The sequence below is a fragment of the Chanos chanos genome, chromosome 5 (assembly GCF_902362185.1).
Source record: "Chanos chanos chromosome 5, fChaCha1.1, whole genome shotgun sequence".
Lineage (NCBI taxonomy): Eukaryota > Metazoa > Chordata > Actinopteri > Gonorynchiformes > Chanidae > Chanos > Chanos chanos.
In genome coordinates, this window is record NC_044499.1 from 22,845,687 (window position 1) to 22,869,023 (window position 23,337).

At 42.9% G+C, this 23,337-nt stretch overlaps 1 protein-coding gene across 2 annotated transcripts; it reads left to right on the plus strand.

The window, feature by feature from the left end:
* Nucleotides 1-885: 885 nt before the first annotated feature.
* dspa (desmoplakin a) lies at nucleotides 886-22,545 on the plus strand. 2 transcript variants are annotated; one of them, XM_030774404.1, is made up of 24 exons: nucleotides 886-1,174; nucleotides 2,321-2,411; nucleotides 3,608-3,729; nucleotides 3,938-4,079; nucleotides 7,094-7,219; nucleotides 7,351-7,410; nucleotides 7,598-7,765; nucleotides 7,921-8,025; nucleotides 9,034-9,129; nucleotides 9,314-9,439; nucleotides 11,053-11,205; nucleotides 11,395-11,549; nucleotides 11,714-11,840; nucleotides 12,104-12,290; nucleotides 12,451-12,668; nucleotides 13,237-13,415; nucleotides 14,061-14,199; nucleotides 14,389-14,582; nucleotides 14,984-15,146; nucleotides 15,631-15,714; nucleotides 15,903-16,010; nucleotides 16,177-16,275; nucleotides 16,661-18,487; nucleotides 18,799-22,545. In XM_030774404.1, exons 1-24 carry the CDS (start codon nucleotides 963-965, stop codon nucleotides 22,012-22,014), a joined length of 8,097 nt encoding a protein of 2,698 aa, XP_030630264.1. In that variant the 5' UTR covers nucleotides 886-962; the 3' UTR covers nucleotides 22,015-22,545. The 2 variants fall into 2 exon arrangements, with proteins under 2 accessions (XP_030630264.1, XP_030630266.1); XM_030774406.1 differs by having other exon boundaries at nucleotides 16,661-17,158.
* The last annotated feature ends 792 nt before the right edge of the window (nucleotides 22,546-23,337 follow it).

Here is a 23,337-nt window from a genome sequence, read left to right on the forward strand (position 1 = left end):
TACTGAACTGTCAGTATCTCCATGTCTGCCTTTTGCAATTTTTCTGTGTTTGTCTGCTGGCGGTTTGTCCAGTATTTGTTTATGTGTGTTTGAGTGTTGAGTGTTTGAGTGCTGTTTTAATGGAAAGCCAGTGAAAAAAGTGAAAGTGTCTTGGAAGTGACAAGAAAGGGTGTGTGTCAGCTTTATGCAATCTAAAGAGATTCCATACATGGGTGTTGGTCTGCTGTGCTAAACACACACACACACGTATTAACTCACTCCATGAGTGATTCTTTTTTGTTTGGCTCAGACTGGGTGGCTTGCTATTCTCTCTCTCTTACACACACACACACACACACAACAAACCATCAAACACAGACACACACAAACATACTCCTTATCAGTTGTTATATAATAGGTGGCTTTGGTTTGCTTCCAATGCTAATGGTGGAAGCATATACTAATTATGTTTCGACAGATGACAACATTTGGGAACATGACAACAGCCGTTTCTGTAATAGTGTATCAGTGTATGCCCATAATATTAAACGCACAGCTAAACACTGTCTTAACCCGAAGGTTTATCATTAGAAAGACGCTTCTAACTGACTTCTCTGAGTTCTCTGAGTCGACTTCTCGGGGCATGTGTGACCGACAAAAGTTTCACGTAGAAACCTTAATTGACCCTTTCGGTCACGACCAGAGAAAGAATTTCGTGGGAAAATGTGAAAATGTCTTCGGTATAATCTGTTCGCCTATTGACAGCTACTTATGACCCATCCCAAACGAAAAAAAACTTCTACAGACTGTCGAGAAGGCATGAATAATGTTTTATCGAGGCGTGGCCTTGAATCCAAAAGCGGAACTCTTTCCAATTTTGTGGACAGTGTCTGCGCAGACGGTGAACGGGTGAGGTGCGCAGTTCAGGTAGAAGATATTTTTTCTCTCGTCTCGGGTGAAACAGGTGTTGAATTGTGTTAGAAATGAGTTCGTATGGATCACAACCGAGGGCTCCGCCAATCAGTCGGAGAAGTAGTTCCCGACCAGATCTTACCACCATTGGTTATACCATACCTCGGAACGACGGTCAGGTTTTCATGACTAGCAGCAGCTACCAGATGGACTACAATGATGGAGTACAATACCCGTACTCCTTTTCCAAGACGTCTCTCGGCGGTGGCGGAGGTGGTGGGGGGTATGTACACGAAATAAACTGGTATTGATTCTGTGTTTGATTTCCATTCTGTTTTTGTAATATTTACATATGTCTTTCGGTGCCCGGGTTCTGTGCTGCGACACTGTAACTTTTATAGTTAATGACACTTATTCAATTCCTGTGCTCACAAAATATCGTATTAGCTTTATTTGAAATAGGTGGAAGAGAGTAAGCAGGCGGGCCTGCTCTGGCTTCAGTAAACCTGTTGTCAAATCGCACAAACCTACTGGAACTCTGAGAATTAAGAATGTTCTTGTTTTGAGACATTCTTCAATTTAAAGCGCATGTCTGACTTAACTCTTGTTACCTCCTCTTGCAGCCTGAACTTTTGCTTCATAATAGTAAATGTGGCAGTCTAGTCCTAATAGCTATCTGATATCAAAAGGATGGCAAATGCATAAAAAAGTTGAGTGTTTTATTTCAGTCATTTGAAATCTAGGCTGTGTTTCTAGATAGATTGCACTGAGCGATATATTGAAACTGAGCCATGTTTTCAAAGCCGGTAATTTGAGTGTTTTTATGAAAACAATGGTGTTTTATTATGACTTGTCCATACATTTGCCAGTATCTTTTGAAACGAATAAATATAGTATACTTATGGGTGTGCTTTGACAAGACGATGAATTCTCTCTCTCTCTATATATATATCTCAAAAACCCCCAACCAAACAACAACAACAACAACAACAAAAACCCCTGGTAATTTAAAAAGGGAGTAGTCCTGGGATTTACCTTGTAGATCTGGAGATCCTCAGTATCTCAGTGATTTACCAAAGGATAACATTCAACTAAGTGTGCCTTACTGACGTTAATGGACCACACAGTATTATAAGATAATAATAATAATAATAATAATAATATTGATAAAAATATTTACAGATTAAAAAGTTGATTTACACTCCTGAATGTGCTTTGATAAACTTGAATTTTCTTACTTTCTCTCTCCTCTTAATAAAAAGGCTGTGATGTGGTTTTGACTTGTATAAGATGCAGATTGTCACAAATCAATTTCAGGTACACTGCACTGAAATGTTAAGCTGATTTGTCACTCAGTAAAGACATCAGATATGTAAGACAGCAGACTTTAGGAGTGAGTTTCTGATGGTCTGTATGTTTTTGAGTATAGCATGCAGTCCATCTCAATGCAGAGGAAAGTGGACATTCTCCACAGTCAGTGCATGGACAACCTGAGGAGGGCTGAAGAACTGCTTACTATTGTGAGTACTGTTCTCTCTCTCTCTCTCTCTCTCTCTCTCTCTCTCTCTCGCTCACACAAACACATATAGACATACATTTTCTGGAAGCAATGTTTGCATTGTCAAATAAATAGTTAGTTTTTTTATTATGTCGTAATCGAAAGCAAGGTGACTGATCGTCTGTGTGCTGACATTAGTTTGGGCCAGCTGGACAGGATCACAGTGATAGCATCCTGTGCATTTATTGGCTAGGGCCATAACTGTGTGACAAGCTACAAAAATGCTGACCTTATTTAACCCTGACTGTTGTGGTCAGACACAGTTAACATGTTGCTTGATCATGGCAATATGAATAGTTCGTACAGCAAGTCACAGTACATTCACAAGTGTTGAATTTACTCAGAGAGAGAGTTAAATCAACTCTGAGAGAGTCTGTATGGGCAAATATAAACTTTCACTCACGGTTTATATAAAACTCGCTCATTTACCCAGTGTACAAAAAATTACAAAAATGAGTGAAATAAGTAAATGTATGATTTCAAGAACTTGCAGAAATGGAAGGGTTGAAGGACAAACATGTCCTCTTGGTGTCTACTGCCGTAAGGGTTTCCATACAGGCTGAAACGGTGGAGGACTTTGATGCATGACAAGTTGAAGCATATATGAAATTTGTTGACAATGACTTCTTTTGTGGGAGCAGACTTGTTCATAGACGTGCTTTAATGTTTCATTTGTGTCAGTTCTGTTAGTGTAAATGAAACGGTGTCTCTGGCAGTGGGTGTGTTGAGTGTGAATGAATGAATGAGTCTATTAGGGTGTTGGTTCAGGACAAATATTCTTCTCAACTAGACAAGTTCAAAGGCCGTGCTTATAGCTTTATACACTCCATAATGATAAAGAATGATAATGAGATTTCCTAGAGACATGTGTTTATTGAGAAAAGTAATGATGTACTGTATGGGCTGAGGTTAGGAACTTAGAGCTTAAAACCATAATATTAGTATTTGAAGTGTTATGATTATATTTTAAAGAAGATGTGTGTTAACTGTATTATGGGGTAGTATGAGGTTTGTGATGGTGGGTGAAATTTTAGGGGGGTTATGTGTGTGTATTAGTGTTTGTATGTGTGTCAGTAACAGCAGTGTTGATGTTTTTCTGGGTGTGCCTGCAGTAGCAGTAGCATTGATGTTTTTTGTTTGTTTGTTTGTTTGTCTCAGGGGGCACCTACGGTGGAGGTAGACAGGTGCATGGTCAGAGCGTCTGAGGGAATTGAACATCTCAAACGTTGTTGTGTGGAGCTGAGTAAAGCAGGACTGCCCAATGAAATGGCCATACGGAGGTAGGAGTATACCCTTGTGTGGTGTTGCGTGTGTGTGTGTGTGTGTGCATGCGCGCCCATGTGTGGGTGAGTGCGTGTTTGTGTGGGTGTGAGAGAATGAGAGAGGGAGAGAAAAGGAGTGAGAGAACTATAATTATACAGAGAATTGGAGAAAAAGAAAGAGAGACAAACACTGAAAATGATCTGCCCTGCCGCTCCTGTCCTCTAGTCTGGACCAGTGTCAGGAGCTTCAGGCGAACATCTATGGCTCCATCAGAGGGACCATAAAGAGGCAGAGCCGTGGCAGTTCCAGCTGGGACGATTCGGGGAGGAATGTGAACGACGCGCTGGCCTGGATAGCTCAGCAGAGGGTGAGGATCTGAATGTTTCCATGGCGACTTTGGCAAAAATTGTAAAACAGTCTTAGCAACCTCGCTAACAAAAGTCCCAGACTATTAAAGCTAATTTGAAATCTGCTCAGGTCTTGACTCTTTCACAAGGTAGATGTTAATGATAATCTCTTCTTTTTCATCAAACAATTCTTTTAAAGCTCTTTAATGCCTCTTATATTGTTCCAAACAGGTTTTTAAAGAATAGTTAACGTTTCATTTAGAAACTGTTTGGGCAAAAAAATTACTGTTTTCAAACAAATGGCTTGTTTTACTTGAATAACTTATCTTAAAGCACAGGATCATGACAGTAGGTGCAGTTTTGTCTGACATTCATCTGAACAGTGCTTGTTTGTCTAGATATTATTACTTACTTATTTCAATAAACTGGCAGCTCCTTTGAATATGGTGTTGTGGAACACACCATGTTGACAAGTCAGCATTCAGTAACGTGTTTGTTTGGGGTTTTTTTGCTACCAAAGATTGCTGTCTGATGTATATCTTTGTGCATTCAGGAATGCATCACAGTGCTTAAAGCCACAAAATTAATGAGTTAAGTTTCTTTTTCTCCCCCCTTGTGAGTCAAAACAGTGTCGTATTTCCTTAGCACAGTGGATATGTACCTGTCTGTCAGACTGGCCATCTGTTGATGCACTGTGTCTTAGCAGTTTACCGTCATAACAGCTCACCATGGTAACGGACTTTGATTGGGGAATGATATAATTTGTTGATATAATTTGTTGGAGCAGGGCCACTATGAACAGCTCATGCCACTGATTTAACAGACACATATAAAGGTTGTTTTAGATCACGTTGTAAAAAAAAAAAAAGGGAAAAAAAAAAACAACTAAAACTAAAACAACTAAAAAATGACTGAGAGCCACAGAAAGCACCAACTACAGGTCGTGTGAGGACTGCTTAGTGGGTTAGATATACATTTCTTGGCTTGTTGTCAAGGGGAGCCGTATTGACTGAATTTGCAGATTCTGGAGGCCTGCCAGCGCTGGTCTCGGGGTTTTGAGCAGTTTTCTCCCTGTTGCCTCCCTCTGCTCTCAGAGCAGAAAGGTTTCTGCCTGCCTCAGTAAGTCATGACAACACCTCAATGGAACTCAGCCCCGCATGCAAAGTTTCATCCCCCGCGACCCCAGACTGGTTCTGACAGTGTGTGTTAGTGAGTGTTTGTGTATAGGTGTGTGTGTGTGTGTGAGGTGGGGGGAGTGAGTGGCGTGATATTTGCTTATCTCACATTCTTAGCTCCTGAAATGAGACACCTCGCTAATTCTAGAGCAGAGATAGTGGAAAATGGAGTGAGAGTGAGAGAGAGAGAGAGTCACCTAGAACTAGACACTGAGTCATTGTTGCTGGTAATGGCGTAAGTCCATATTGCTTACACACACACACACACACCGTGACAGACACTCCCTGCCGTACTGTGCCTCTCCCTCATTTTGTTACTCTTTTCACACCACTCCCTCATTCTCTTTCTCTCGCAATTTCTCCGTCTGCTACTCTTTCACAGTTTGGGTACGTCACTCCGTCAGTCATCACCAACCTTTGTGGGGTTTTTTTTCCTCTCTTCAATGAATTTTTCTTATTGTATTGATCATTTTTGTCTTTTTCTTAACCTCACAACAATTGTTCTAATAAGTTTTCCCCTCATTTTGCCTTCTGGCTATACCTCCAGGTCTGTTTGAAACATCATCTTCTCTCTCTCTCTCTGTGTGTGTGTGTGTGTGTGTATATTACAGTTTCAGGTCCTCTCATCAATAATAAACACCTCACTGACATGACCGGTGGATGTATCTCTTCCTGTTCTTGTACAGGGACCAACATCAGCTCTACATAGTTACAGTAGCTCTGCTGTGAAAACACTTTTGTCCCATAACTTCAGAACCAGTCCTTTAGCTCCAACCAACACCCTTAAGCCAGGGCAACCGCCCAAAGCAAAGCACTCCCACTGTGGGGGAGTACAAATGACAGCAGAGGAAGAGGGAAAGGAGGGAGTGGTGGAGAGCAAAAGAAGGGGGGGAGGGAGGACAGACACTGACACACCCTGTTTGTTCCGGTCTAAAGTGGTTAGGTTGCTTATCTATGCTTAAAGCTGCGGTTCGATGGGGGCGGAAGGGAGGGGGTGGGGATTGTTGGAATAGTTGTAGGCTAAAGATTGGTAGACTGACAGAAAACAGCCTCTGGTCACTACTGCCATCTGTAGACAAGTAGTGTTATCACATAGAAATTTTTTAAAAAAAAAAAGAAAGGTTCACTGCTGAACAAAATCATGAATGCATGTTGTGTGGTGTTGTAATTATGTGTAGAACATTGTAAGTGCCATTATGGGAGGTTATCAAAGCTCTACTACACAGCCTTCTCTAAATGTGAGCTTGGTGGAAAAAAAGGTCATTATCTACGTGTAACATATCAGTCACAATCACAATCAAGTCATAGTAATTTAACTTAAAGATCTGAGTGAATACACAGCGCAATATAAACATGTTCTGTGCTTTAAGGATATCTATCACCAAACATCATCAGAGGAGATGGTATCTGTCTCTGATGCTCTCCAGCTGTACATGTTGCTGTGCTACTCTGCACCCCGTGTCCCCTCAGAATGGTGAAACACTGGGAAAACTGACAAGTCTCATGGAGACATGGAAACTATGAATCAGTTCAGTAGAGGAACACAGGCACAAAAAATTCCTCTGGCCGGATACCTGCACTTCCTGTGGTGCGTGTAATATCCTGCAGGAATAGAATAGAGATCGCCAGAGACAATGTTAATCCTGAGTGTGAAATCCCCTGGAAATTCTCCACACTGTCCGTCGTTCCTAGCAGGATGGAAACAAACGTGCAGACAACCGAGTGTGTGTTTGCGCGTGCATGTGTGTGTGTTGTGTGCGCACTTGTGTTTTTGTTTGTGTGTGTATAGGGGCACGCGTGTGTATGTTATGTTGACTGTATCGTAACTGAATTCGTGCTCGCGCCTGTGTCTCCTGCAGCGTCTTATTGAGACTGCTCCCTTTGGTGATGACGCTATGACCATTGATCAGCAGATGCTCAGCCATAACAAGTTCCACAGTTCCATCCAGAGAAGCATCGAGGTGGACAGAGCCCGTGATGAGCTGGTCAGTACAAAAACACAGGCCAAAATAAACACACATATAAACGCACATATACCCCTACATGCACACACACGCACACACACACACACACAGAAAACTCCTCACATATTAAATACGTGCTCTTATCCCCTCAGATGCAGAAGGGAGATAAAGCTGGCCTCCATATGCTTGAGCAGGAATGGGACAGCCTACAGGTAAAGAAATCATAATTAACATACAAAAGCAATGTGCGCTTTACTCTATGTTTTCTCTATTGTTTATTTTATCTATTTATTCTATGTTATCAAAGCATAATATGATGAAAATACGCTTCAACAAAATGTAAGTGAGGCCACAGTTTGCCGTTTTGACATTTTGTTATTTTTTTCTCTGTCATTCCAGAAAATGTCGTTCAACCGCACGACACATCTGCAGGAACTCCAGAGGATCATTGGAGAGATCTCTAAAGCCATCATGTGGGTCAATGAAAGAGAAGAAGAAGAGCTGGTCTTTGACTGGGGAGACAAAAACATCGACATCTACATTCCTCAGAAACAGGAAAGCTATTCTGTAAGATCACAGGCACACACACACACACACACACACACAGCTGTGTGTGTCAGCTCAGAAGTACAGATAGCAGTAACGTGTTTAATGAAATGAGCCTTATCTGGGTTTTTTTTTGTCCTGGGTGAACCTCTCATCCACATCGTTTTGTCTGTCAGAAACTGATGCGTGAACTAGAGGAGAAAGAGAAAGAACTGAACAAGCTGAAGCAGAGAGTTGACAGCCTACTGAAGAACCAGCACCCAGCCTCCGACAAAATAGAGGTCAGATCCAACAGACTCCTCTCTCTGTTCCCCTGCATCTCTGTGCATATCAACACTGATATTCTCTCTCTTCTCCTCTACATCTCTGTGCATATCAACACTGATATTCTCTCTCTGTTCCCCTGCATCTCTGTGCATATCAACACTGATATTCTCTCTCTTCTCCTCTACATCTCTGTGCATATCAACACTGATATTCTCTCTCTGTTCCCCTGCATCTCTGTGCATATCAACACTGATATTCTCTCTCTGTTCCCCTGCATCTCTGTGCATATCAACACTGATAGTCTCTCTCTGTTCCCGTGCATCTCTGTGCATATCAACACTGATATTCTCTCTCTGTTCCTCTACATCTCTGTGCATATCAACACTGATATTCTCTCTCTGTTCCCGTGCATCTCTGTGCATATCTACACTGATATTCTCTCTCTGTTCCCCTGCATCTCTGTGCATATCTACACTGATATTCTTTCTCTTCTCCTCTACATCTCTGTGCATATCTACACTGATATTCTCTCTCTTCTCCTCTACATCTCTGTGCATATCTACACTGATATTCTCTCTCTGTTCCCCTGCATCTCTGTGCATATCAACACTGATATTCTCTCTCTGTTCCCGTGCATCTCTGTGCATATCAACACTGATAGTCTCTCTCTGTTCCCCTGCAACTCTGTGCATATCAACACTGATAGTCTCTCTCTGTTCCCGTGCATCTCTGTGCATATCAACACTGATAGTCTCTCTCTGTTCCCCTGCAACTCTGTGCATATCAACACTGATATTCTCTCTGTTCCCGTGCATCTCTGTGCATATCAACACTGATAGTCTCTCTCTGTTCCTCTACATCTCTGTGCATATCAATACCGATAGTCTCTCAGACTGTGCTGTTCACTCACAACAGACTTGAGCTAAATGTGAGATGCGATTGGTCCCTGTTCTTGGTTAACCACAAGCTCTCCATGCAGAACATCTAAACGATGCAAGGGATTCTTCTGGTCTCTATTTCAGGCTTACATGGACACACTGCAGACCCAGTGGAGCTGGCTGCTGCAGATCACCAAGTGCATTGACGTTCACCTTAAGGAAAACGCCGCCTACAGCCAGGTGAGTGCACTGGATGTCTGGTTGGTTCTATTACCCTGCAAAGTGGCCGTTTTGTCAGTTATTATGGAATACTTTGAACTTAAGAAGCTGTGGAGTTTTGTGATGTGATACCTGCCTTCATACAGAGGATAGAGAAGAGAACTTTGTTTATGAATGTTATTTTGCATGTGCCTCCGTCTTGCAGTTCTTTAAGGAAGCCAACGAGACATACAGCAAGCTGCAGCGTCTGCATGGGGTCATCAGGAAAAGCTTCATCTGTGACAAGAACACCAGTCTGGAGGACCTCCTGGAGATGCTGAAAAACCTGGAGGTAACACGATCGTGAACAAAGTTAATATAGATTCTTAATGTTAATATAAATATTTACATATAATATAATGGATGTTAATATACCTTCTTTTAGATGAAATTATGCATAATATGTTCTAGAATTGGACACCGAAGCATAATTCATCAAAACGAATGTGCGGGAATGGTAGGATTTTTGAGCGTAATCCCATAATATGCTATCCATGAGAAACTGACAGAATGGTCCTACCATTAAAGAAGCCTACATAGTCTTACCTGTCCGTTCTCTTACTTCATGAGAGAATTTGACACAGATGGCAGCTTAGTTGGCAATAAGTTGTGACATTTGTGAACAATTGCGAAACAGGACAGAGCAGGAATATTTTCAAACCTCTCAGTGACATTTGTGATATTTATGATATAGGGTGTGGTATTTGGAAACCTGGTCTGAAGAAATAAGAGCCAAATGTTGATCATAAGTCATGACATGTTTGTTTCATTATCGAGGGATCAACATTTAAACGCATAATCAGAACAGTTTACACTTATAAAACACTTTCACAGAAATAACTATGTTTAGCTGAATGGTTCCAAATTATTAACAGTCATCAAATCCTGACTTAAGCCTTTAGTCTTAGGGTTTTTTTAAATATGACATTATAAAATTGTACAATGTCCTGAGAGTTCATGTTGAGGATAAAAGTTGTGACAGAGAAAGAGCCCTCTAATGGATAGAAAGTGGAACTGCAGTTGCACAAAATTTGATGCCTGTTCCATCAGACCTGGCAGTATCCAGAGGCACACTGGATTTGGACAGTAAATTAATTAAATTAAGGGAGAGAAAGAAACCTGAAAACATTCTTTTGGCTACCCCAAACACCCTTCACAACAGAGGAAAGTTCACAAAAATACACTTTATGTGATGCCATCTGTTTTGGTTAAAAATCATAAACTGTACACATTCACACATGATTTAGACCAAGAAATGTGAAAACAAAATGGCTTTGTGCCTCACATGTGGGTTGAAAGGTAATTTCCAGTGTACTGGCATTATGTAAGAGTCTGTATGGTAAATTGTTCTCTGTGAACAAGCTCAAACAAATGAGTCATCCCTCTTGTCCTGATAAGCAAAGGTTTGTGTTTGTAACCTCTATGATAGCTGTGTGTGCTAACAAGGCCGCTCTGTATCAGTGCTCACTTAGCCCAGATAGAGTTAATGAAGTTAATATAATATACTTAATATACTTAATCATAAGAATTCATAAATATAAGTAATTAATATGACTAGAATGGACTTCAGAAAACTAGAATAGAAATGTTTTCCTCTTATTTAGAAGATCTCCACATTTTTGCAGAGCTATTTTTTTAGTGTTTTGCTCCTAAATTTCATTCTGCAAGAAAACAGAACATTAAATGATTTGTTCTTCACGTCCTCATGAAAGTGTTGGAAAACACATAATAAGATGCATCAAGACTCTGTGATACTTGGAAATTAACGAGGAGCCACAAACAGCAGATTTCCACACTGAGTAACATTTACCTCAAAAAGTGGGTAGTCTTTTCAAGTGGGAATTCTTATTAGTTTGTTAGTCACATACTGATGTATGTATATGTGTGTGTGTTTTTTTTTTACAGAGGGAGAAGGAGAAGATTGTGGAGAATAAGAGACAGGTACAGACGCTGGTGAACAAGTCGAAGCAGATTGTTTGTCTGAAACCCCGCAACCCAGAAGACAAGAGCAGCAACACAGTCATAGTTCAGGCCCTGTGTGACTTCAAACAAGACCAGGTCAGACACACACACACACACACACACACACACACACACACACATACATACGCACATACATACACACACATACACACACAAACATGCACATGCAACAACAACAACAGGACCATACTCCATGCTCTGTATGGTTTCAGATAGATAAGATGTGATAGGACCATACTGACCTCTGACCTCTCTGTTCCACAGAAGGGCATCCTTAAGGGCAATGAGGGCATCCTGAAAGATAACTCTCAGCGGAGTAAATGGCAGGTGACTGGGCCTGGAGGACTGGACATGCTCATACCATCTGTCTGTCTCCTGATTCCACCACCAAACCCCCTCAGCATTAGCCTGGCTGACAAGTAAGAGTTCAGCACACACACACACACACGCACACACGCTTGCACGCACGCACACACACACACATACACATATATACACACAAGCATCAGAAACTGGTTTAAGATAATGAAATAACTCATCGTGTGAAGAGATAAGTGTGTGAATACCTTGTTGGTTCTAACAGGAATGAGAAGTACTACGAGGCTATCATGGGCATCTGGAGCCAGCTCTTTGTCAACATTAAGAGCTTGATTTCATGGCAGTATTGTCTGAAAGACATCAAACACATCAGCTCCCTCACCGTCTCCATGGTAATTAATACACTTTAACATTCACCATAGTATCCCTGTCAACTTGCTCATGCTCACCATAGTAACAGTGTCAACAGCAACAGCTCTGTTGTCTCACATCAGCTTAGCATGTATTCGTTCTGTGAGTCGCTTCAGATAAAAGCCTCCACCAAATAAGTAAATGTATATGTGGATAAACAGACACAGAACCTTCTCACTGTGACTGTGAGAAATAGATTACAGACACAAACTAACTTGACATTCTCATCTTACCCATATCCCAGCTGTCCAACATGCGTCCGGAGGAGTACAGAAACATCATTAAGCGTCTGGAGGCCCACTACCAGGAGTTCCTTCGTAACTCCACCGGCTCCGAGATGATCGGCGACGACGACAAACGCACCATAGAGCAACAGTACACCAAGGCCCAGGACCACTACGACACTTTAGTGCTCCAGTTACCTGCCTACAGTAAGACACCCCACCTCCCCCAGTGACCACCACCACCCCCCATGCTAATAGTGTCAGTCCACTATGTCTGTCTTTGGGATTTGGATACGGAAAACTAGTGTCAGTGCTTTCATGGCAAAACCAGAGTGTTGTTTAATCAGGCCTCTCTCCTTGTATTCAGACAACTCTGTGAAGGTGGAGCCAGCGAAGGCGTCAATGAATCATTCGGAGGTAGATGGGAGGAAGAAGGATTCTTCCCTGAGCGTGACACTACTGACAGAGCTGCGTGCTCTCTGGAACAAACTGGAGCAGCGAGAGAGAGATCTCACCCAGCACCTTCACGTCCCTCTAGGAGACAACAGCATCCAGGAGTGCTCCCAGAGACTAATCGTGCTGCAGGTAAAGAAATACACACAGACAACTGTCTAAATTCGACAGTTATACCACTGTCATACAAACATGAAGACATGAGTATCTTAAATGATCATTGCTTTTTTTCTCACTGGCCTGGTTCTGCATAATTAAAGGACCAAATAACATCTTATTGACAAACTTTGCATATTTTTGCTAAGCTAGCTGTGGACTATGCGTAGCATCTTGAGTATTTGCAAGGTCCTCTGAATAGCATTATGTACATCTGTTACTTTTGTAACAGATGTAAATAAGTGAATTGTTCTGTCAGATTAACTGTTTGATTATCCTTGAATGCCTACAAACTGATACACAGACACACACACATACACACACATACACAAATGTGCCCACACTAAGAAATGGGTCAGTTTAATGAGTGTTGAATGATACAGATGTTGGTGAGAGCATGTTCCTTCATTGTTTTGATGTGACACACATTTACAGAGTTTGAAATGTTGAGAGTAATAGATACGGTTAGTTAAGAGTGTCTTCAGCATTAGGAAGTGACGAATGATGACGGTGGCATATTAACTGTTAATGTTTATCCTCACAGGGTATCCATGGAGATCTGGACACAGTACGGGATGAGTACTTGAAGCTGAGGGAAAGGGTGATGAGACAGCTGGAAGTGGAGAATGATCCGGAACAGGCCAAGTACCTGCGTGCTGAACTGGACCTCATCAACCAGAAACTGGGCAGCCTGCAGAGTTTCTCTGTCGCCTACCTGCAGAGGTCAGCACATGACACACACACCTCCAACGCTGTGGTGACACTACACTCACATACCTCCAAGGCTGTGATCACACTACACACACATACCTCCAAGGCTGTGATCACACTACACACACATACCTCCAAGGCTGTGGTGACAGCTACACACACATACCTCCAAGGCTGTGATCACACTACACACACATACCTCCAAGGCTGTGATCACACTACACACACATACCTCCAAGGCTGTGATCACACTACACACACATACCTCCAAGGCTGTGATCACACTACACACACATACCTCCAAGGCTGTGGTGACACTACACACACATACCTCCAAGGCTGTGATCACACTACACACACACACCTCCAAGGCTGTGGTGACAGCTACACACGCACACTTCCAAGGCCATGATGAAGTTTAAAACCATTGTTTAACGTGTATGGTGTACCTCATGTCATGATTAACTCATAATCACAATGCGTTGGACTCTCAGGAGGTTTTTGGGTGGTACAGAACAGGGGCACCTGGGGTGTTGACTTGTTACAAGAGAACTGCTAGTTGTAGAAGTTGTCTTAATTATGGTTCATCATGGTTCATGAGTGTCAGACTAATTTTTTGTGTTTACTTGTTTGTTTGTTTGTTCGTGCGTTGTTCAGGCTGACTGCTCTGATGGCATTGCTCAAGAATATGATGCACGCTGAAGACATTATTAAAGTGCACGAGGCTCGACTGACTGAGAAGGAGACTTCCTCCCTGAACCTGCATGAGGTGGATGACTATTGCACTACTCTGAAGGTGAGCTAACATCTCCCTGTCTGCTGTGCCTGTCTGTGTTTCTGTTCACGTGCGTTTAGTTAACGTGTACGTGGGAACTATTATTTGGGGGAGGTTTTCTAAGAATTATTCATAATACAGATCTGTGTCAGTGTGTATCCTTTTGCTGATCTGTGTGTGTGTGTGTGTGTGTGTGTGTGTGGCGTGCAGCACATGAAAGCTGATCTGGAGCAGAAGAGAGATGTGTTGAAATCTATGGAATCTGACCTGGCCAAGGCATTGCACTGGAATAGTCAGATTGACCACTCGTTCCACCAGTGTGATGTTGACCTGTCCAAGTATGCTGAACTGGTGTCACAGATGTCAGACCGTTGGCGCAGGATCCAGGCCCAGATTGATAGCAGGCAAGTTCACTGAAACTGCAGACTTTTGATCAACAATGGGGAAATTACGTAGTTACGAGTCACAATATCAATGTGTTTTAGTTTTGATTACCAATGAAAGGTCATGAGGTCATACCATCTTCTTTTTCTAATCAAAGTTTTTATGGTGTGTGTGCGTGTGTGTGCATGTGTGTGCGTGTGGGTGTGTGTGTGTATGTATGCACGCATGCGTTTGTGTGTGTGCGTGCGTGTGCGTGTGTGTGTGTGTGCGTGCGTGTGTGCATGTGTGTACATGTGGGTGGGTGCGTGTGTATATGTGTGTGCGTGTGTGTATGTGTGTGTGTGTGTATGTGTGCGTGTGCGTGTGTGTATGTGTGTGTGTATGTGTGTGTATGTATGCGTGTGTTTTGACATTGGTTCAGGCTGTGGGACCTGGAGAAGCAGCGGAAACTCTTGCTGCACTTTCAACAGAGCAGCTCTCTGCTCAGCCAGTGGATCCAGGACGCCCGTCAGCGTCAAGACCTGCTGCAGGCGGCCAAGCCGAATGACGTGCAGTCCATAATGGAGCATCTTAACAAGCAAAAGGTCTGTCACCTTGCCCTCTCTGGGTTCAGTCACTGGTTCCTGTGAGAGACCTGGTAAAACACATGTTAACATGTTTCAAGGGTTTGATGTGTCTCAGTCTTTGCTGGTCTCTGCCTGTTTCATCAAAGTAGTGATCTCATCACAGAGTTCTTAAGTCATACAAAGACAGAGCAACTGGACTAGAATCGCTTAGGAGACCCAGAACTTATTAAAGCAATCAACAAATTAAAGCAATCAAATTAAAGAAGAACAATTTAAAGCAATCAGCCCCATAAACTTATTTGGTTTGTTCACAAGTCTTTTTACTTAAAACGTTTAATCATCATTTAACATGTCCACCAGGCCTGTTTTGTATCTCTCTCTCTCGCTCTCTCTCTCTCTCTCTCCCCCTCTCTCCCCCTCTCTCTCTCTCACTCTTTCTGTCTCTCTCTCTCTGTCTCTCAGATTGTGGGGGGTTGTTTAACATTTTGTGTTTGTTTCACAGATGCTTCATAATGAGATAAAAGGGAAGAAGGAGAAAGTGGATGATGTGCATAAGGATGCTGACACTTGTGCTTTATCTATCAAGGTAAAGCTCCAGCCCACAACGAGAATATTAATGTTTAAGTTTCCGTGATCCATTAACCTGAACACAGCAGGATGCTAATTATATTAGTAGCTAAATAAATAAATGAATAAATAAAGGCTTAAATGAATGACACATTCTGGTCATGCTGTTATGTTCAGTGTTAACCTGGAGTTCTGATGGCTTTACAGGACTATGAGCTGCAGCTGGCCTCCTACAGTGCTGGTTTGGAAACCCTGCTTAACATTCCCATCAAGAGAACCATGCTTCAATCCCCAGCAACTGTTTTGAGACAAGAGGTATATATATAATTATAATAATTATAATAGTTATATGATATTCAGTCAGATTTTTTTTTTACTAAAGAAATGATTGGTGTGTCAGCATAACAGTCTTGAGGTAGCTGATAGGATTTATTGTCTCTCAGTGAAAACTTGACTTTTATTTATGATCTATTCTCGATAGGCAGCAGAACTGCAATCTCAATACATAGAGCTCCTGACACGCTCAAGTGACTATTACAAGTTCCTTGGAGAGATGCTGAAGAACATGGAGGAGTTGAAGGTGAGTAATCAACCTTGTAGCTGATGTTAGTATGTACTCTGTTGGCCAGGTCAAGTTGATTAAAAACAGGGCTTTTATTTTGACTCATGGAGAACCATAAGGGTCAGAATGGTGTGGCAGAAGGTTACAATTTAAAGAGGTCAATCATGGCAAGACAACACTGTTTTTTAAACATTTTTTGATAACAAAATTGTTTTATTCAATAAAAGCTATCTATAATTACACTTTCCCATTACATTTGTATTCTGTAACTGGCCTCACTGTCAGTCAAGACTATTTACACACACACACACACACACATATATATAGACTGTGTATGATGTCAGTAAAACATTTTTTATGCACACATGTCTAATGTGGATATAAAATCTCATTCCCCCACTAGATGCGTAACACCAAAATTGAACTTCTGGAAGATGAGCTGAAACGCTTGAAGGAGGAACTCGAGGAACGTTCGCAGAAGAACAGGACCCTGGAGGACACTTTGGCCCGTTATAAACTGGAGTTAACCCAGTCCAAAGAGCAACTCATATCCTTGGAGGAGGTTAAGAGGACCAACGCCCTACAGTACAGTACTACCAAAGAAAGCCTTGACAGCACTCAGAACCAACTGAGGGATCTGAATGACCAAGTTACCCGACTCACCTACCAAATCGAAGAGGAGAAGCGTAAGAGGAGGCTGGCTGAGGAACGATACACTACCCAGCAGGAGGAGTACGAGATTGTCATCCGGAAACGTCAGAAAGAACTGGATGAGCTGAACTGGTCCAAGATTGACTTTGAGAAGGCGATCAAGGACAAGGAGCGGGAGATTGAACGCCTCAAGATTCAGCTGGAGGAGGAGGCCTCGCGGCGCCGCGCAGCGGAGTCAGAGACCTCTAAGGTAAGATCCCAGTGCAATCAGGAGATTAGTGACCTTAAGCAAACGTACGAATCTGAGATCCACGTCACCAAGACCAATGTGCTTAAGGTTACACAACAAAAAGAGGAGGACACAGCTACTCTCAGAATGCAGCTAGAGAGGCTTAGTGATGAGAAGAAAGATCTTGAGGAGGAGCTTCGGAGACTACGCCTGTCCATCAACCAGATGGAGGACACCCATAGGAAGGCAGAGGAGGAAGTGCATCAGCAGAGGTCCAAAGGGACAGAGGAAGGTAGGAGGCGGAGAGAACTGGAGGTGGAGATCCAGGCCCTAATGCAGCAGAGGAGCGAGAGTGAATTCAAGTACAAGGAGGATTTGGCAAATGCCACCAGGGAACTTGAGGAGAGGAGTCGACAGATTGCCCAACTGAAACAGAATCTTGCAGAGGAAACCAGGAGGAGGGCAGCTTCAGAGAGGAAAAACCATGACTTGGAACAGGCTCAGGCAGAACTGCAGGCCAAACATACCACCTCTTTGGAGGTTATTAACCGGTTGAAGGTCTCACAGCAGGAATCGCAACAGTTCCAGGTGGAATTAGAGAATCAAATGAGTGAGAAAAGCAAGTTGGAACAGAATGCAGTTAGACTGCAGGTCCGTATCAAGGACTTGCAGGCCACGGTCAACGAGCTGGAGGCTGAGATGGAAAAAGAAAAAAAAAATAGTCAAGATGAACTTACAAGGAGGAAGAGACTAGAGGCTGAACTGGAGAGAGTAAATAAGATGTGCATGGAGTATAAGACCACCATCAGCACACTCAAGATCCAGCATGACGAGAATAGTGCTTCAGGTCGTAGGCAAGAGCAGGAGCTCCGTAGCCTTCAAGAGGCCTTAGACAGAAGCTTGAGTGAGCACAAGACCACTGTGGAGAATGTGGCTAGGCTGACAGCTGAGCTGAAGGCTCTCCAACAACAGCTCTTGCAAGAACAGGCCCGTGTGCGTGAGCTCACCCAGCGAAACGAAACCTTGTACAAGACCATCGAGGAGAAGAGTCGTGTGCTGAATGAGAATGCCACTGAAATCGAAAAGCTTCAAAGCCTAACCCAGAACCTGACAAAGGAACGCCTTAGAGTTGAGGAGGAGCTAAGGACTGTTAGACAGGAGAAGGATGACCTAAAGAGGAGCTTGGACAGCAGTGAAAATGAGACTGCTGCCCAGATATCAGCCTTACAGCTCCAGCTGCAAACTAGCAATAAGAGGGCATTAGAACAGCAGGCCCTTATCAGTGAACTGACTAAGGAGAGGGAAAGATTACAGGCGGAAATTTCAAAAATCCAAAAGCAAGCTCTGGAGGTATTTTTGAGGATTAACTTGTATTTGCACAATAAATATATCCCTAAAAACAATGAATTTCTACTTTGTGCTAATTGCTTGTTCAGATTGCTCTTTCACACCAAAATGCAAATTTGCCATCTGCCAAGGCTTCCAAAGCTTGCTTACATGCCTGCATTTAGCAAATCAAAATTGCATTCAGCTAAGATTACTGATTGCTTTGTTGCTTGCTGATGCTTTTATCTTGCATCTTTTCACCTGTTTATGTTTTTATTTCACACAGGCAAGTTGTTTTCTTTGCTTAGTTGACTAATGGTTCTGTGTGTTTTCAGACATCCACGATGGTTCATGAGACTCAAACCAGATACGGTGTGATTCTGAAAGAGAGGGATGAACTTCTGGCCAAGCTGAAGCTAATGGATCAGGACAAGGGCAAGCAGCAGCGCTGTGAAGAGGAGCTCTGTCGCATTAAGGTCACCCTGGAGTCAGAGCTGAAGCAGAAGCAGCGCCTGCAGGAAGAGATGGACAAGCTACGCAGGGACTTCAACTATTGGAAAAGCCAGTATGAGGTGAAAGAAGGCGAGGTGAGGCAGTGCGAGGCAGATAAAGATAAGTTGGACAGGGACAAGAACTCCCTACGCATTGAGGTTGAGAGGTTGACCGCAGAGCTAAGGAGTCTGGAGGAGAGATACAAGAACCGGCTGCAGAGTTCAGAGCTGCAGGTCTCGGAACTGACTCGAAAGAGGGAGGCTCTTGAGAGGGAGCTAAGAAGGCTGCAGCAACGTCCAGACAGCTTCTCCAAGCAGACCCAGACTGAAGAGAAAGTGATCATGGTTGACCCTTCGAAGCTTCTTTTTGATGGTGTGAGACATAAAGTTACAGCTCAACAACTCTGTGACTGTGGAATCATTAATAGAGCCACACTTGATAAGCTACTGAAGGGCCAGATGACAGTGGATGAGGTTGCTATAGACATTCAGGTTTATCTGAAGGGCACAGGTATCATTGCTGGCATTGTACAAGGCACACAAGGCAGAATGCCTATTGCAGAGGCCAAAAGCAAGAATCTTCTGAGCCCAGAGAGTGCAGTCATGCTGCTGGAGGCTCAAGCTGCCACAGGACACATTATTGATCCAAAGTTTAATGAGAAAATGTCAGTGGATGCAGCTTGCTCAAGAGGTATTGTGGACACAGAGGATAGGGATACACTGATTACAGCTGAGGCTGCTAGCACAGGGTTCAAAGATCCATACAGTGGAAAGCTCTTGTCTGTGGGCCAGGCCTTCAAAAAAGGTCGTATTTCCAAGGAGGTAGCACTTCGTCTTCTCCAAGCACAAGAGTCAGTGGGAGGTATCCTGGATCCGGTGTTGAGTGTTTTCTTACCTAAAGATGTTGCTCTTGATCGCATGTTGATTGATGAAGACCTTTACCGTGCTCTGAACAAAAAACCTGCCTGCTATTTGGATCCAGCAACAGGAACGATGCTTAGCTACAGTGACTTGAAGCAGAAGTGTCGCATAGAATCGGCAACTGGCTTGCTACTCCTCCCTGTACAGAAGACCTCTATGACAGTGAAGGGCATTCGTGGTGAGGTTTCAGTCTCAGAGCTCAGAGATTCTAACCTGATCAGTGACAAAGACATGATGGATTTAAACCAGGGTAAAATCACCACTCAAGACATTGAGGACAAGTTGAAGACATATCTTCATGGTTCAACCTGCATTGCTGGAATTTACGATGAAGCCAACGACAGGGTCATGCCCATCTACCAGGCCATGAAAGACGGGCTTCTTATGCGTGGTACTACACTGGAGCTCCTTGAGGCCCAAGCAGCCTCTGGATTCATGATTGACCCTGTCAACAATGTATTCATGACAGTGGATGAGGCATGGAAGAGAGGTCTTGTGGGTAAGGAATTCAAAGACAAGCTGCTTTCTGCTGAGAGGGCTGTCACAGGGTACAAGGATCCACACACAGGGAATATCATCTCACTCTTCCAGGCTATTGACAAGGGCATAATTGAAAAGGGCCATGGTATTAGATTGCTAGAGGCTCAGATAGCCAGTGGTGGTCTCATTGACCCTAAAGAGAGTCATCGCATTGATGTGGAGGTTGCCTACAAGAGAGGCTATTTTGACAAGGAAATGAATGAGGTTCTGTCTTATGATGGTGATGACACAAAGGGTTTCTTTGATCCCAACACCAAAGAAAACTTGACATATCTCCAGCTTAAGGAACGGTGCATCACAGACTCCAAGACAGGTCTTATTCTCCTGCCCCTGCAGGACAAAAGGAAACCAAAACAACAAACCACGCAAAAAAACACTGTCCGCAAAAGGAGAGTTGTGATTGTAGACCCAGATACAGGGAAAGAAATGTCTGTGCGTGAAGCTTACCACAGGGAGCTTATTGACTACGACACGTTTCTGGAGCTTTCTGAGCAAGAGTGTGAGTGGGAAGAGATCTCTATTACAGATGGGGAAGGTAACACAAGACTAGTTGTGGTGGATCGCAGGACTGGAAGCCAGTATGACGTCCAGGACTCTCTTAACAAGGGTATCATTGACCAGAGTACCTTGGAGAAGTATCGCACTGGAGCCCTGACGCTCAACCAGTTTGCTCAGGTCATTATGAGCAAAAGCGAAAATGCAGAGCTTGCTATCTGCTCCAGCAGCGCAGAGGATGTGATGACCTGCACTAGCCCTACACAGGTTGCTCCATCTTCTCCAACTGTCCGCAAGCGCTTTGCCAGCGTCTCCATCACGCTGTCCCCACCCACAGATATGTTTGATGACCACAGCCCAGTGGGCGCTATATTTGACACGGAAACCTTGGAGAAGATAACCATCCCTGAAGCGCAGCGTCGCGGAATAGTCGATACTATCACTGCCCAGCGGCTACTGGAAGCACAGGCCTGCACTGGAGGTATTATCAACCCTGCAAATGGCCAGAGACTGTCCCTGGCAGACGCTGTACACCAGAGCATCATCGATGAAGACATGGCTGTCAAACTGAAACCAGCCCAGAAAGCCTACACTGGTTTTGAGGATGTCAAGACCAGGAGGAGGATGTCTGCTGCAGAGGCTATGAGAGAGAAGTGGCTTCCCTATGAAGCTGGGCAGAGGTTTCTAGAGTTCCAGTATCTGACAGGGGGACTACTGGAGCCAGGAACAGGCAAGCGGGTGACCATTGAAGAAGCCATCCGGAGGGGTTGGCTGGATGGTCGTGGTGCACAGAGGCTACAGGACACGAGGAGCTATGCCAAAAACATCACTTGTCCCAAGACCAAGCTGAAGATCTCCTACAAAGAAGCCATGGATAACTGCATGGTGGAGGAAGCCAATGGAATGAAGATGCTCCAGGCCACCTCCATGTCTACCAAAGGTATTAGCAGCCCTTACAATGTGTCCTCGGGCCCAAGCTCCCGAACAGGCTCCAGAGCTGGGTCTCGCACAGGCTCCAGAAGTGGCTCCCGAAGGGGAAGTGTTGATTACTCATCCTCATTCAGTTATAGCTATTCGTCCAACACATTCAGCAGCTTGTCTTAACTGTCAAAGCTAAAATGGATGATTATTGAGGCTAATGCAAATACAGTACTACATGATTTTTTACTTTTTTTCCCCCATGTATCTATTTACAAGCATTTAACACAAATAGGTTTTGTCTGTGGGTTATATATGGGAAATTTTTAGTATGCAGCTTAAAGAATTTTAACAAAAATGAAGTTGACATTAATGTGTTGATGTTTCTTTGGAATGCTGAATGCATCTAAAAATAGTTTCATGATATTTTTTAGTATCAAAAATCTGTTTATTTTATAATTAAAACATGATTGTTCACAGGTTAGTACACTGCAAACCCTAAAATCTCAGAACAATGATAACAGATTTTAATAAACACATATCTCATTAATCGTACAATGCTTTTATCCATCTCAAAAAACTGCTGATTTAGATACAAGCTTGATACATGATGCAACAGAGTACAAATACATGTCTTTTGGTTTATAATGCTGGGAAATATTTTTGTATGCATTTTTTTAAATTTCTTGAAGAATAAAAGTTACAGATACTATAAAAGAAAAGTCTCTCAAAGTTGCCCTAAAGTTCATTCAAGAATACACTTTTATCATTCATAAGAACTCTGATGCAGAAATCTTACATACTCTCTGATGTAGAAATCTTACATACTCTCTGATGTAGCTCACAGGCATTGCTCAGCAGTGGTCTATGGTAGGGCCAAGGCAGCAGTATCAATTAGTATTCTAGAACGTTGAATAATTTACTGCCAAATCAAGTTAAGCACTTTATAGCACATACCATAAAGTCATGAAACCCTGTCAACATGTCTCAGATCATTATCATTAAGTGTTAGTATTATAAGTATCAAGCTAACGAAGTTAATGAAGTGTGGAAGACGCAACATAAATACCTTTCTCTTCTTTCTCGTATATTCATAGCACTGATTATAGCTCAGTGCTAATTACTTAGAGCTCATTAAATTGCTCGACACAAGAGGAGTATCCATGGATACTTAACTGAATGTAAAAATTCTTATTTTATTCCCTGTTATATTTGCAATACAGGACAGGGTGTGGACTTTCCAAACAGGCTCAACTTAATGAAAGATTAAGTGTAGAATTTCTGGCCACACAGACACACATGCACACACACACACTGCTGATAACGCAGAAGACAATTCAAATCATGCGCTCACTCTGCTTGTCGTTCAAATTCCAGTGCAGAGGCATCAAATTAAGTCATAAGCAGTCGAGAAAATTTTCATTCTCTTTTGATAGTAAAGTTTTGTAAATATAACCTGGCCACCTAATGCTAAAGAAGTGAAGATATAGTGTTAGAGAAACACACCCA